The sequence below is a fragment of the Cupressus sempervirens genome, chromosome 7 (assembly GCF_028749045.1).
Source record: "Cupressus sempervirens isolate cs-2001-9-10 chromosome 7, ASM2874904v1, whole genome shotgun sequence".
NCBI lineage: Eukaryota > Viridiplantae > Streptophyta > Pinopsida > Cupressales > Cupressaceae > Cupressus > Cupressus sempervirens.
This window is the reverse complement of record NC_143124.1, coordinates 522,125,566-522,141,722: the sequence shown is the minus strand read 5'-3', so window position 1 is coordinate 522,141,722 and position 16,157 is coordinate 522,125,566. Positions and strand designations below refer to the sequence as shown.

At 34.4% G+C, this 16,157-nt stretch overlaps 1 protein-coding gene across 1 annotated transcript in view; it reads right to left on the bottom strand.

Moving 5' to 3' along the window:
* The window catches only part of LOC149547819 (protein EXECUTER 2, chloroplastic-like), a 107,994-nt gene that overhangs the window by 55,690 nt on the left and 36,147 nt on the right, over positions 1–16,157 (bottom strand). Inside the window, exons 2-3 of the mRNA XM_089791856.1 lie at positions 4,977–5,093; positions 4,806–4,871 (exon numbers count right to left, since the gene is read on the bottom strand). Coding sequence (XP_089647982.1) covers positions 4,806–4,871; positions 4,977–5,093 — 183 coding nt within the window. The remainder of the gene's footprint in view (positions 1–4,805; positions 4,872–4,976; positions 5,094–16,157) is intronic.

The following is a 16,157-nucleotide window of genomic DNA, read 5'->3' as shown; positions in this document are numbered from 1 at the left end:
GTGGAAACATTGTCAAAAAAGAATTAGGCAGGGCATCACCATCACTGGGCATATGGGTAGAGGACCCAACGATTTGAAATAGAATACATTTCAGGACTTGCATGAGTTATTTAATAATTTAATTAAAATAATTGAGTTAAAATATTAAATGTATCTTAAAGGATTTTAATTTATCTTTCGTTATATTGTTTTTAATAATTATTTATTACGTACATTTAAATATAAAAAACATTTAGCACCAATATAATTTAATAAGCAATTAAGTGATGTACATATTGGATTTTAATGATTATAATAACCTTTAAAACCTTTCATCTTCTTTCTTTCTTTCTTTTCCCTCCTTTCTTTCTTTATTTTTCTTTAAATCGATTTGAGAGTTTTTCAAATGGCTTCTTGTAACTGATGATAGTCGAAGAGCCAAGCATCTTTGATTGTATTTTGATATAACTCTTACCTCTGTGCAACCAGTAACTTCTTCTTTTTCCTCCATCTATATGTTATTGTTTATGCATTTAATGTGAGGGAGTAATTCTGAGTTTTAGGGAATCGGCTCTCTTAATTCCTTAGTCATCACGATTCCTTTTTTTTTTTGGCTTTTGCGACTGAACCAATTCGGCAGCTTATCTTGCATTGCTCCAAAATAATACCATCATCCACGGGTGATTGATTGAGACAGCAGTTTACATAAGTGCAAGTTCTTCTCAGAATCGGGTGACAGGGAAGGAGTCATGTAAGACTTCTAATCCGAGTCATCAACCTGTTTATGCTTTCCTTCTTATTTTATTATTGCAGAACCGGCGGATTAGAATATGGTCATTTTCATTATAAGTATGTGAAACCCGTACTGTAATTAGGTTCATCAATTTGTTAATTGCAAGTGCATCTACTTTCCTTGAGATTTAAGATAGCGAATTGAGCTTGAAGTCTATTGTTTTCCATTAGAATCTGCCATCTTTCTTTTTGTGATATAAGCAATGATAATAGTTTATATTTCCCTTTCAAGATTGTGGTGTACCTGGAAAAGACTACCAACTATCCTATGAATAGAAAAGTGATAATTTATACCCAAATCTGTAATTTCTTGGACAACTGAACATGAAATCTTTTGCATTTTGTCTTTGAAATCTATCATTATAGATTAAATCATTTACAATCTGGTTTATTAAGTGAACACCAAGGAATTCACCAGGCGAAATATCAGAATATGGTGAAGATGGTGCGAAGTATCACAGTAAATTTAATCTGATAGCACCAGGGAGTCACCGGCTTGATGGCTTGAGAAAGATGAGGAGGTGCAAAGAATCTACAATAAACAAGAATGTCATCAAAATAAGATAATAACATGATAAATAATAACATTAGCTCATGCATGTTTCACTCATGAAGATTATTGTCAATTTTGAGATCTAGAAAGAACATAATTATATAATCACAAAGTGTGAAATGCTGGATGTATGTAATCTTATTGAATAATTGACAGAGTCGTGTGCTCTGAGAATTCCAAATATATGAGACTCACCTGGCTGTGTAGCCAAAAAAAAGGGTGACGAAGTGAGAAAGAGATAACCTATAATAATCAAATCCATATCAGTTATGATATTTCAATATTTATCATTTAATATGAATTAATTAATAGCTCATGCACATTCCTGATATTGTAATCTCATGTTGCCAAGTCGGATGGTGAAGTTAATTATCAAGAAGCCCAGTAGATGGCAAGATGTTTCCCTGTCAATTTCAGGTAGGGAGGGTCTATCTCGTTAGAGATCGTGTGGGGATATGTTGTGGTCCGAGGTTGGGTGGTTAAGCCCCTGACAATGTTTCACCTCTTCTCAAGATGTTGGATTTGCGTCAGACAGATATACGCTAAGCATTCAATTGTTTATCGAAAATAGGTATTATCATTTTTAGTTATGTGGAGGTAAGATTAAATTGAGTTAATTTATTGTTACCATTATAGAATCGTGGATTGTTTTTCATATCAAATATAAGTATATATTTTAACCTTGAGTTACTATCATAGTTAAGCAACCGGAAGGAAAGGAATCTGAAGCCCTAATCTAAATCCGTCGTCATGGAAGCCCTAATTTGAATCCATGGTCGCGGAAGCCCTAAATTGAATCCGTGGTCACAAAAGCCCTAAATTGAATCCATGGTAGCGGAAGCCCTAAGTGATATAGTGGTATCAGAAGCCCTAAATGAACCGATGGTAAATGATGCCCTAATTAATATAGTGGTATGTGATGCCCTAATTTAAAATATAGTGGTATTTATTTATAATTATCATTTGATCTTAAGATAGCGATTTGTAGATGATAGTTATCATATGAAATTGTTATAGTATATTTTGTGGACTAACCCAAGCGGTTGCAAAAGCATCCCTAGTTTGATTTCGGTCTCAGTTTTTCGAGGTATGTGGTTTCCAACTTCTATAGTAAATTCAAATGATGGTATTTCAAGTGTTTGGTTAAGAAATTTTGTTTAACTGTTTTTAACAATAAATCTTATTCACATGAACATGAATGATATAACTGTCTTCCTATGAAACGAAGTAGTAACTGTATTCCTTGAGTATGTTAAATGATAAATTAGACCCGAGGAAAACGAGATGTTACAGTGTTGCATGTGGAAGACCAATGGTTTGACCCATAGTTGAAAAACTTGGTTTCTGCAATATCTCGGCTAGCCCAAAAATTTTGAAAATCTCATAATCGGCAAAACCTCAGCCAAAAAATCGGCAATAAATCGATACTTTTATCGAACATTTAAAAATATACAATTTTGTAGAATATTCTTGAAACACACATATACAACAAATTTGCAGAACATATAATGATTTGAGATATCCACCATACATTAATCAAAGTGAAGAAATAGGTAGACTTTGAGGACCTAGCCAATAAACAACCAATTATAATTAGAAAGTGTCTAATAAGTGACAATTTAATATTTTATAAATTTGTTAAAATACTATTATAAATCTACTAAGATCTATTATAAAACTATTAAAATCTATTATAAATCTTTTAATATATATTATAAATCTATTACAGTATTACTATTAAATATATCAATTATAAATCTATTAAAAAATACAATCAATATTATTATTATTTTATATATATAATAGTTAAAATTGTTAAATAAAACATGTTTGTAAATTTAAAATACACTGTAAATAGTAAATTATAAGTACATTTTATTTTTTATTTTTTATTTTTTATCAAAATGAAATAATAAATTATTTAAGACATTTTTGTTTTTACAAAATAAATTAAGCTTTAAACAATTTTTTAAAATCGAATATATTACAATTACAAAAAACATTAATACTAAATACCATTCGAGGAGAGAAACGACCGCTCTTCCTTGATCGAAGAAGCAACCCTCTCGATCTGTGCTAACTCTACTGGCTACGGGGTTGACCCAAATACCCTTTGTTTGCCTATATATAGAATCGCCGCTCATATTACCTCGAATGCAAACAAGGTCAGTTGTGAATGCTCACCGAATGCAGGGAGAGGAAGACTATTGGCGCCGAATGCAGAAGACCGAATGGTCTCGCATCAAAAACTAAACCTCGAACCTAAAATTCCAACGACTTGTCAATGATTTTTTACAACGTTTTTCCGATTTTCGCGCGATATTATTGGAAAAAATCACTGCGGTTTTTAGGTTTAAGTCGGAGCCGAGTTTTTATACCTTTTTTCGGCCTGCAAATTGTTCCGCGAAATATCGCGGGTTTGGCGAAATATTGCCTTTTTTTACCTATGGTTTGACCTTCTATGGCAATTCCTTTGCCTTCTCCACATCACTAAAAACGTGTTCAAAGGGAGAGAGTGTAAACAGTCATTCACAACTCGGAGAAATTGTAATGTACAAAACATTCAGATTAATAAAATTATGTTCTATATCTTTCTCCTCATTCATTGATGAATATTATTTGAAGTTTTGAATGCCCATACAACATATATAACTTTAACAATTTGAATCTTAGGGTGCTCTCCACTAGGTATCTCTTAGAATCTGGGTCACTCATGGCTTGGTAAAATTTCACATCTTCGTAGATGACTTTGTTATATATACAGTTAATTTTGATATTTCGATTAATATTTGGATGAGATTTGGAGGAGCTAATAACTATCTTGATAAGATACAACAATTAGGAATGTAATTTCCTGCAGTAGCACCCCATTCAAGGACTGCCTCGAGTAGTCTAGAAAGACAAAACTTTGTTTTCTGAGCACCCATTGTTGAGTTAGATTTGTTTCTTGAGTAGTTCTTACAAACCAGGGTTTTATCCTTTGGATGCATAGATCATCCATCTCTGATGCATCTTAGAAAAGTTGTATGATACAAAGTCATTTTAACAAAGATAATCAATTCCATTCTTATTTTCATAAAAGAAGAGAAAAAAAGTTATAATCAAAGCACTAATGTGCCAACTTGACCAAAATGTAGGCAAAACAGAAAGACAACTATAATCCATCAATAGAATTTGCTAAACTAGAACACTCGCAATTAGAATGGAAGTTTTAAGCCTGCTCAAACTCCTTTCCAAAGTGAAAAGATAAGCCTTGGGAAAAAACTCTCATTATCCAGAAAACACAGAAATAATCTCCTTTAATCAAAAAAAAGAATGAAACTAAGTATCAAAAGCAATACACAATCTGTAGATGCTCTGTAGAGTTTTCAAACTAAAAAAACATGCTAAAAATAAAAAACAGAAAATTAGGAAAAAAAACATCAGAATTATGGTAGAATACTGAATACTTAAAAAATTATATAATACTGAAGTGACTTACCAGACCAGCACCTGCATCATCACGGAGTTGTACAGCATCCAAATAACGCTCTTCTTCAATTGCTTTCTGCAAAAGTTTGCAGGCATGAATTGAACAAAACCAAATTTTCAAGTTAATACTAAATCAATTCTTTTATTGCAAATTTTCAAAACTTGGAGCAATATTTTGTACCTCAAGCTCAGACATAACTCCAGCCACAGTGTCCTTTTCCATCGTTGCTGCAATGGCTTTTTTCAGCCGAGATGCTTCCTGGAAATCTTCACTGTCTATTGCATCATCTAGTTGGGACTATTTACAAGGAAGCATGCATGTTAGAAACATATTCATTGATTTTCTTTTGAAATAGAAATTAAGATGCTCATAATGGCTCTGATGTAATAATCAAATCTCAGAAACACTTGGATGGCTATTTGTATTTTCCCTCTTTCAAAAAATTAACATTATACAACACAAAATAAGAGAAGGTTAGGGAATGATAAAGGAAATCTTTAAACCAGCTTCTGAAGGAAGTTTAAAACTGCAGCATCAGATAGGTTTTAATATCTATAATTTTTAAAATTAAAAAAAAAAAAACCACAACAAATGCAAATTCTTTTTTGTACAAATCATTGCAGTAACAGATATACCAGAGGTAGAATTAAATAGAAAAAAGTTTATTGTTGTAACACACAACAGGAAAAAAAAAATAGCTCTTAAAAAACCATCTGTTATCCTCTCAACGGATTTTTAATCATTTTAATATTTTGTGTTTTAAATGTTTCATGTTGACTACTTATATTAAATGTTGTAGTTTAGGCAATCCTAAGATGAATGGAAAATTTTATGTGTACATGATGAGAATATGAGCATACAAAGAGTCAAGTGTAGAATGTCAAAAGAAAAGTCATTGGTGCATTCTAAATGTCACTAAAACTTCAAAAACATAATTTGGGAAAAAGTTCTAACTCGATGAAATATAGAAGATATCTATATTATAGTAAAATAATGAATGTGTCATTAAACAGAGATCATATGTGTTCTATATATACATGTATAGACAAGCATGTTTCTATAACAAACAAAGAAAAATAAATACATTCTGAAGAGAGAAAATTTCCATAACCAACAGGAGGAGTTTATGGAAACATAGAAGAAGAGTGACTATTAGAAATAGAAGTAAATCTACAGAAGAGAGAGAAACAAAATTAGAGAGATTTAACTCTAATACCCTCCCTTAATGGTCAATCTATCTTCAAAACAAAGATTTGTAGGGGAAACCACTCTGTATGTTCTATAATAATGGTATGTGGTAGCATTGACTATGGTAAACAAGCGTCAATAACCAGAACAAGCACCTCAAGGCGATGGCACCCAAAGATTGTCATCATTCTCTACCTCCAGGTGGTGTAGTACTTTTCGTTGAATCATTGACTGCCTTCTAAGAGAAAGATTGGTGAGAGATGCCTTGACACGTTTTTTGTGCAAAAAAAATAGGAATATTTGAAAAGGGACGAACTTCAAGGCAAATTGACAAAAAACCCAAAAAAAATGAAAGAACGCCTAGAAGAGAACTCAAAAAACCGAAAGAATCTGAAATTGGATTCGATAACCGTTGGCTCAAAAATTGAGGCATGGAACACAATACACCAAGAAAAAATGGAGTCCGACCCAGTTGAGATCTGCAAAAACCCACCAAGTATCTACAAAAAAATTTTCAAAACGACAAATAATTTGAGAATTTCACAGGAAACCCTGCCCATTTTTAAAATCCCAAAAAATCACAGATTTAATTGTCAAAAAGTGGTGGAAAATTAAACTGATGGACAAAAACCAGAGACAGAGAGTTTAAAACACCCTAGACACCGCCCTTTGCAGAAGATGTGCAGAAAAAACAGGTTGAAAATGCCCAAAAAGAAGGCCACAAAATTGCAGAAAAATATGCTCACAAAAAAAATGATTCTATAAATTACAAAGAGAGAAATAGAAACATTCTAGAGAGAGAGAGAGAGAGAGAGAGAGAGAGAGAGAGAGAGAGATTCCATAACAAAAGGAGTTTATGGAAACATCGAAGAAGAGTGACCATTAGAAATAGAAGTAAATCTACGGAAGAGAGAGAAACAAAATTAGAGATATTTAACTCAAATAATCTACACATGCCATTAACACTAATATAAATCTGTGAGCAATTTTTCAGTTCATGCATAATGTTGTTCTATACCTATCATTTCATGGTATAAGAGCCATGACAATTCTTTTATTTACTCCCTATCATTTTCCCTAAATATTAAATATATAAGACTCCCTTGAAGATGCATTTTAGGGACATTTCGTGTAAATATATAATTATTTTGAGCCCTCTTGAGTGAGATCTGAGTTATATATCATCTTATCATATCAACTGGTATATATAAACAAGTCTCAGTTTGCCTCGAGATTGGCAAGATTCTCCAGAATCCTTCAATGCAAGAATCTCAAACTGCGGAATCCTTCAGCACCAGAGTCTCAAATTAGTGAACCATAATCACAAGAGAAATTACACCAGTCCCTAGTACTTACAAGTAATTTTTGCATCATTGGGAGTTCAATAGAGCATTAATAAACCAGCGATTTCATTAAGTTTCTCATTTGTTATGACTTATTCAGGTATTTTGGTGGCATTGTGTTGAAATAAATATGCACCCACTCATTCCTCTTTATAAACATAAAATAATTGTTTCTTGGAAAAAAATCTGACTCGTAAATTCTTCATTGGTTTTTTGAGATCTTGCAAATCAATTTCTCTTCACAACATTGAATCTTAAAACATGACAGAAAATATCTATACACAAATATGTAGTGACAGTACAACTAGTTGCAAATATATCCTGATAAACCCATCAAAGGTCAGATAGATCATTAAAAATTTGGGGTAAACATATTGAATAAAGACCCTTTCTAACTGACAAGTACAATTGAGCAGCACATGAGAAATACTGAGAGGAGAGGGACATGGAGGGAGTGAAGTGAACCGGTATTTCAGATTTTTATACTTTTAATTGCATGAAATCATATAAAACATAAAGAGAGCAACCATCAAAATGCAAACACCAAATTTCTAATGGAAAACCTTCTCCAGTAAAAAACCATGGCACACAATAGCTTTCACTAACAAAATGGGCACCAACCCAGATTACATAAATGAGCACCAATTCTCCTCAAAGCACCAACTCTTCATTCACCACTGCTTAGTCGTGTAGCTTCATGGCCTCTTCATCTCATGGCATGAATTCTTTTTACACAAATCTATAGCAGCATATATATGTCTAATATGGCTCGACTCAAGCATAACACTGCATAGTCTCATAAATCATCAACACCAAAGATATTAAGGAAAATTCAGCTCTTTAAACACTGTCCAAACAGGAGACTGCTGCACTATGTATTCACTTCAGAATTACATACACCATACCCACCAAGTCAATTTCAGACCACCATGCTCGGAATTGCACCCAGTACAAAAATATCATTGAATAGTAATATAAACGTTCTGTTACTTGTTGGTCTTTATTATTTTAATTTAGTTTCAACTTTGTTAGTTGTTACAGGAATCAGGAATCAGGATAGCTGGAGCACTCAGCCTAGAGTAGTTTGAAATTTTTTCCGAGTCTTACTTGAAAAAATTGTACAATTGCCAATGTACACGCATAATATAGTACTAATCATACACAATTACAAACCGACCTGTAGCTTTTGTTGCTCCCTTGTATCTATAAAAGGGAATTCAGAGTCATTTGCAAAGGGTTTTAATATTCTACTTCTCTAGGCTCTAAATTTGTATAATTCTATTGTCTAAGATTTCTACATAGAGACAGTAATGTTAAATGTATTATGTTACAAGTTGATTTATTTTACAATTTTTTTAAAGACGCTAGAATCAATGAAAATCTTAACATGTTTAAAAAAAATTTAAACATCTACAACAACACAGATAAGGGTATAAATTGACTTCTACAAATAGAATTAATTAGTAGATAGAGTCTTAGTCTTTACCCTTTAGAGATGTATAACTTACACAAAAATAAATTAAATGGAAATTCATAATTCAATTCACAATAAAGCATTTTAAAAACAATATTATATGTAAAAGTTAATTGCACTTAAATTAATTTGACATTGAATTGAAATTGGTAAGACTAGAGCTACTAGCCTACTACTTGACTCACAGAGAAGCTGCTATAGTTGCCACATTGGCTCATCATCACTATCATCAAAATTCTCACCATCAACTTTTTTTCAGATTCAATGTCAGTATGCATGTCAAAGTCAACTTCATCATCATTGCCAATACCAATACATGAACCATTGCCAGTGCCATTCTCTGTGATATTGCCACTGCCACTTGGGTTTGAAATGTTGGCCAACCCTCTTCTTTGGTATTTGTTTCTCCAAATACTCAGAGCCCTGTCATAAGGGAAATTATCTACCTCATACCTAGAAATATAGAGCCTCAAACAATTATCGAAATTTTCGCCTAATTTGTTTCTAACCTTTGACTTCAAGAAGCCCAAAGTACTAAAAACTCTCTCATCCTCCACTGAACCCAATATCATTGTCAAACATAATTCGACAAGCTTGAAATATTTTGGTATCGACTCTGTTAACTGATCACTCCGACCAAGGTTTTTCAAAAGCTTTGTTACTGCTCCCTCTTCATTTGGGTTCTCCATAAGATCATATTGTTCCCTCATTATGTTTGCAAAACAAAATGATTGATCTCTCAATCGAGATTCATCTAAAATTCCATTTATACTTACTCCATTGATTACTTTACTTTTGCAAAAATGCTTAGTCAAAGTCATCATCCTTCTTTGAAAATCATTTGGACTGTTCATACTCCAATATTGAGGAAAAACAGTAGACATTGTCTCAAGTAGTTCATCTGGAGGGAATCTGATTCTAACTTTTGAAGAAAGATTGTGGCAAACTCGCTTGACAGACTCGAGCACAGAGTCAGCAATCTTCTTGAAGTTTTCACTTTGAACACGTGAAAGTACTTTCTCTGGTTCACTTCCTGTTTTGTCGTCATCGGCCTCAAGGTCGACGCGAGCATAGTACTGAACTGGTATGTTAACTCCACGTACCCTGGCACATACCTCATTGTTTGAACCGATATGTAAAAAGATCTTAGGATTGTTCAAATATGTGATTCCTATCCACTTTCAAAACTTTGATTCATCTAATGGTTGTATTTGATACAGAGTATCCAAGTTCATACATGTCATTTACCCAGCTTAGCATATTTTGCAATGTACATAGCTCTTTGTTGAACCTTTTCATAATATTTCTCATTTCCTCTAGCATGGGGAGAAGAGTTTTTAAAGTTAAGAGTATCTTAACATTAGTTAAAGTCGGATGGAGCCGAGGAAGTTTGTCTCGCATGGAGTGGATTAGTCCAAGCAATGATGGATGTTCAAAGAATACTCGATGCACTAGTCCATCCAAAGATATTCATCTGGCATCATTATCTTTAAGAAGCTTCCTCCCATCAGTAAGTCCTTCGTTTAAGTGTGGAAATTCTCGAACTCGTTTCAAACTTTGATAGAAGTATTGGTAAACTTCTTTGGTTAAAGGTTCCACTTTACGAACACAACCAAAATAGTTGACAACTCCCAAAGCTAGATTCACTTCATGGACCATGCAGTGAATGGAAATAATGTAGGTGCCAAATGATTATGGATCTTTGTGCAAAGACCGCCTTTATGACATTGCATAATTGAAGCTCCATCCACTCCAACACACACCAACTTTCTGGCAATCTCCACATTATCCATGCCTCCACAGTCAATTAGAGTACTCTTTAACAAATCATATAAATTTTCCGTTGTCGCACTACACTTCAATTTAGCAGCATATAGTAGTAAAGGTTGATGGAAAAGATTGTGTACAGTATAAATGTGCATGCACACCCAGGAAGTATAATCAATTGTTATAACTTCATCTAGAGACAATGCAATGAAATGTGACTTTTATTTTTGCCTTTATATCTTCTTTTTCAACCTATGCAAGACAACTAGCCCATTCCCATTCCACTGTTTACTGACAAGTGACTATTCGGATAGCTTTGAACTTTCAAAAAGTGCAATAAACAACTCATTAAAGGGTAGTCTGTCATAGGACGCCCTCTACTTGAACTATAAAAGGTGACACTTAACTGAACAACTTTTCCCATATTTCCATTTTCATTGCTTTCCCAAGGAAAGCTTCAATAGAACCTTTTACTAAATGCTTCTCCCATAATTGCTCATGTAACTCGTATAATTTGGCATTCCTGATATGCAAACAATTGTCCTTTGTTTTCCAAGTTAGCACGAATTCTTCAACTCCATGTATAGTTTCCTTTTTGTAAACTTTACCGACATGCTTTTCTATGGCATCAAGTTATTGTTGCAACCTCTTTTCCTTCTTTGATATCTTTGTGCAAATCTTACATTTGCATTCTACAAGAGGCTCGCCATCAATTAGATTGGGCAATGGTTCAATGAACTAGAACTTTTCCACCCATTCTAATTGAAAATTCCTTTTCAACAAATCCCAGTGAGATCAATCTTCTTCTTTTTTAATTCCAATTTTCTTTTCTCCTTTTGTGCATGAATGTCATTTATGGCATCACTTTTGCTTTTCTCACCCAAGTCTATAATATCATTTTGTGACTATCTACTCAAGGGAACTACCTCAAAATCATCTTCAAGTTCATCGTCTACTAAAATATCAGGTTCACCAACTTGAACTTCTTCAAAATGTTCTCCAACTTGTGAGAAATCCCCTTCTTCAATATGCATTGGAGATGTAGGTTGTGAATCTTGTAGGTTGCCACTCTTTCCACCACCAAACTATGCTGATAAGGTTCTACATTTTGGTGGCCTCTCTTGGCTTTCCCTAAATTCAAGGATCCTACTGGAACCCTTCTTGTTTGACATCACAAACCAATAAAGGCAGCGAAAAAAAAAATCAACTTGTTGAACGAAAGACTGTGACAGTAGACTATTTAGACTACATATAATAATAATATGATTCATTCGCATAAAAAGGGTACCTACTATAGTACTACCCAATAAAATTTGCAATCCTATCTAAGCAGTGAGTAGTGAAGTGTCCAAAAGATATCTACTACCTAGTAAAAAATTATCACGTAAAAATTTAATAGAAAATCAGTTACCTTTAAGGATAACAATGAGACTACGAGTGACATTTGCACAATGCACTCAGCATTCTAAATCTTCAACAACAATAAGAAATGCGAGATCAAAAAAGAGCAAAATTGTGAAAAATAAGACTATCATATGAATGTATTTATCCCAAACTATGTTGACGAATTGGGCAAGAATTGCAAGTGTTTATGTAAAAAGTAGACGAAACGACACTTCCTATGTAAGACCAAAATATAAAATAGTTGGCTAAAAAAAAGGTAGTTGGATAAACACATTGGTAAAATGGTAGGCAACGCCCGGCCCCAAGGAAAAAATTTTGTTATGCTAAGGGCAAAATAACATTGTCCAATAAGAAAACATTAGGTAAAGGCTGGCAAAAAATTTAAAATAATGGTGTCCTAAATGAATATTACATTGGCGATTGACTGAGATATGGGACCAATTACATGTAAAATAATGGGTGATTGGCGCTTTGGACCCAAATTATGTAATATCTCAGCGACACGGTTGACCCCATATGTAAGTTTTATTCACCAAATTATGATTGCCCAAGATGACCAAATCACCAATTAGCAAAGATCCTCCACAAAAAAAATCATTGTCAAGCATATGACTTTGATATTGAATACATCAAAGGTAAGAACAACGTAGTTGCAGATGCTTTATCTAGAAGACCAGCCAATGTCACATGTTGTGCTATGGCAGAGATTCAACTGATTGGAAATCTCATCTATTAGTTGATTATTCCAAAAACACTTCTCTTGTGAGGTTATGGACGAGTAGATTCAGAATGATAGGTATAGGGTAATAGATGATATCATTAACTACAAAAATAGGATTTACTTGGTCCCTGAATCTACATTGAAGGAGCAGATTATGCATGCCATTCATGATAGCCCTACAATAGGCCATTCTAGGTATTTTAAGACTTGAAAGCAGAGACGTGAGAGGTTTACCTAAAAGGGTCTTAAGGACAATATTCTTCACCATGTGAGGGAGTGCTTACCTTGCCAACAAAATAAGTTCAAACATTTACACCCGGCTGGTTTATTGCAGCCCCTATCGATCCCAAAGCACAACTAGGAAAGTGTATCCATGGACTTTATCACAGGTCTTCTGAAGGTACATGGTAAGGATGGTATCTTTGTGGTGGTAGACAAGTTGATTATATATACACATTCCTTCACAATAGCAATTGATTGGGCAGCTTCACAGATAGCAGCATTATTCTTCAAGGAAGTTTTCGACTACATGATCTACCCAAACATTGTCAGTAACAGGGATAGTAAATTTCTTAGCATGTTTTGGCAAGAACTTTTCAGACTCGCAGGAACTCAAATAACACCCAACACTAGTTACCACCCTCAGAAGAACGATCAAACAGGGAGAGAAAATAAATGGATAGAGGGGTACCTCTATAATTATGTTTCAGGACAGCAGCAAGCATGGGTCAAATGGTAGCATTTGGGAGAATATTGCTATAACTCCACACATCATATGAGCATAGGCATGTCCCCTTTTAAAGCACTCTATGGGTAAAAATCACTCTCCTTTGTAGATTTGGCTTTGTCAGATAGCCAGGTACCATTGGCCAAGGACTAGTTGTAGGATCAGCAAGATTTATTGTCAACGCTCAAAGAAAATCTGCAAACGCTCAGAATCAGCAAAAAGTTTATGTAGATCGACACCAGACTAAGAGAGTTTTCGAGGTCGGGGAGATGGCATTCCTTCGACTCCAACCCTATTGGGAAAGTTTACTAAAGAAGGGTGGAACCAAGAAGCTTAGGCCCAAATTTTATGGACCCTTCAAGGTGTTAAGGAGACCCACAATCGAATCTAGAAACAAAAAATACAGTGTTAAGGAGAGTTGGGGAAGCTGATTATGAGTTGGAACTACCATCAGAGAATTGGAAACATAATGTTTTTCATGTTTCTTGCCTCAAAAAGGCTTTTGGGAAGCATGTTATCATTACTCCAAGATTACCGCCACTAGACGAAGGGAAATTGGAGCTCGTGCCAGCAGAAGTGTTGGATATGAGAGAAAAAACAGTAAAGGAATAGAGCCATTAAAGAGTATTTGATTAGGTGGGCCAATTTGCCAATCGAAGATGCCTCAGGAGAGGGCAAGCAGATACTTCAGCGTTTGGCAATTTGATTGCTTGGGGACAAGCAATCTTGGGAAGGGAGGACTGTCATGTCCCCTCCCTCCAAGTAATCCAAAATTTACGCTTAGCCTACTCCAAATCCCGTTAGGCTTAAGTCTAAATGTAAGGGATGATTTTGGGTGAATTGGATTAACTTAAATATTTAGTTTATTCACCTATGATTGTTATGTTTCTTTTTGTACGGGTCCTTGTGGCAGGTCTCACTTGTTACGTGGCATCAAGCATCCTCTACACCATTGGTTGCTACTTCATCTCACAATTTTCCCTTACTCAAGTTGTAATGCTCAATCCTCCTTGCATGTGAGACTCTGGGTAATGCATCTTCAGTGCTAGACAGGAGTTGAGAGTATATTGAACTTGGCCATGCACTGAAGGAGACATGAAGACAAAAATGAATTTTGAAATCCATTTTCGTAAGTAAACTCTAGCTATCGAAGAACGCAACCCCTTATGTAGTTGAGATAGGACAACAACCATATCTTGTTTGTTTGATTCCTTATATCAGACTTTCTACCTCTATGCATGCTTATGGTGGAGTTTCACAATGTAGGCATGAAGATTCAAATGGAATGATTGGTCACGGGAATCCTGCAGCAATCCAAACATCGGGCGCTAGTGCAAGTTCCATCTTTGGTGAAGTGAAGTCACGAACTGGACTTACAAGTGACTAGGAAGCAAGTCCATCCAGTCATATAGAATCGACTAAGTGAGAAATAAACATTGCCAGAACCACCAATAGTCCTGTGCGTGCCTAGTCAGAAGAAATTCAAGATAACCACATAATGGTGGAGGCTCTTGGTGAGAGTTGGGAGAATCAATATAGTAAGGGCTAGAACCTATTAGCAGTTCATTCACCAAATACGGCAAGAAAAAAACATCAGCTTTGCCATCCATATAAGCTTTTACCAATAAGTAGAAAAGTCATCCTAAACACAGCTAATAAACTCGAAGCCCCTTAATTGTGGCTATAAGAAATAGGCCAACATTTGTATTCAGGTTCCTCCATCTAATTCTGTATTGTCTTTGAATACTATGTCTCTTTAGTTGGATTGATATGATTGAAACTTTCATCACATATTATGTATGAGTTTGAATAAGATTTGAGGTTCTGTTTGTTGTAGTTTATGAGGAATTCTAGCTATTGGGAATAGTTCTTATGCTTTCTTGTTCTAGATATAAATCTGGTATCAGACCTTTCAGAATTTGGATATATGTAGAAGAACATCAGAATTATCTCCCGTTAACACTATTAGATATTCTCATCTCTAGAAAATGCAGCCACACTTTGCTCCCTAGTGTATTACATTAACCTTACAAAAAAATAAGTTCCCAACTTCAAATGTTTGGTCCCTGGTAGACGACTTCTTGGGAGATTAACTTTTGAAAAGAAGTTGTCTCATAAAGTTGTCTCATAACCATACAAGGCCTTGAAGAGACTGATTCCTACTAACATATAATGTGCGGCATCATAATAATACTCACTGAGGCATAACACTTGATCCATGCATTTTGTTGTCCCGTAACATAGTTTCTTAGGTATCCTTCCAACCATTTGTTGACAATTTCCATTTGCCTAGTAATTCGTGGATGGTAACTTGTACTTAGTGTGAATTGTGTTCTTGCTAGCTTGAAAAATCTTGCAAAATTAAGCTTAAGAAATCAACTATCTTTGTCATTTATGATATTTCCAAGTAGATCATGTATTTTAAAAATCTCCTTAAAGATAACATTAGCTATCTAGAGAGCTCTATAGTTCATGGATATTGCAATGAATGCACATCCTCAATAAGGTAGCCCACCACAACATTTATACAATCTTTGCCTTGTACTTGGGGAAGCCCTATTATATAATTAATCGAAATACTTTCCCATTTTTGGTTAGGTGTGGGTAAGGGTTTAAGGAGACCTATTGGATATGTTTGTTCTACTTTGCTTGTTTGGCACATCATGCATCCTTGGATGTGTTTTAAGAAGTCTTTCTTAAGACCTTCCTAAGAATTTTTATTTTCCATGCTTATAGA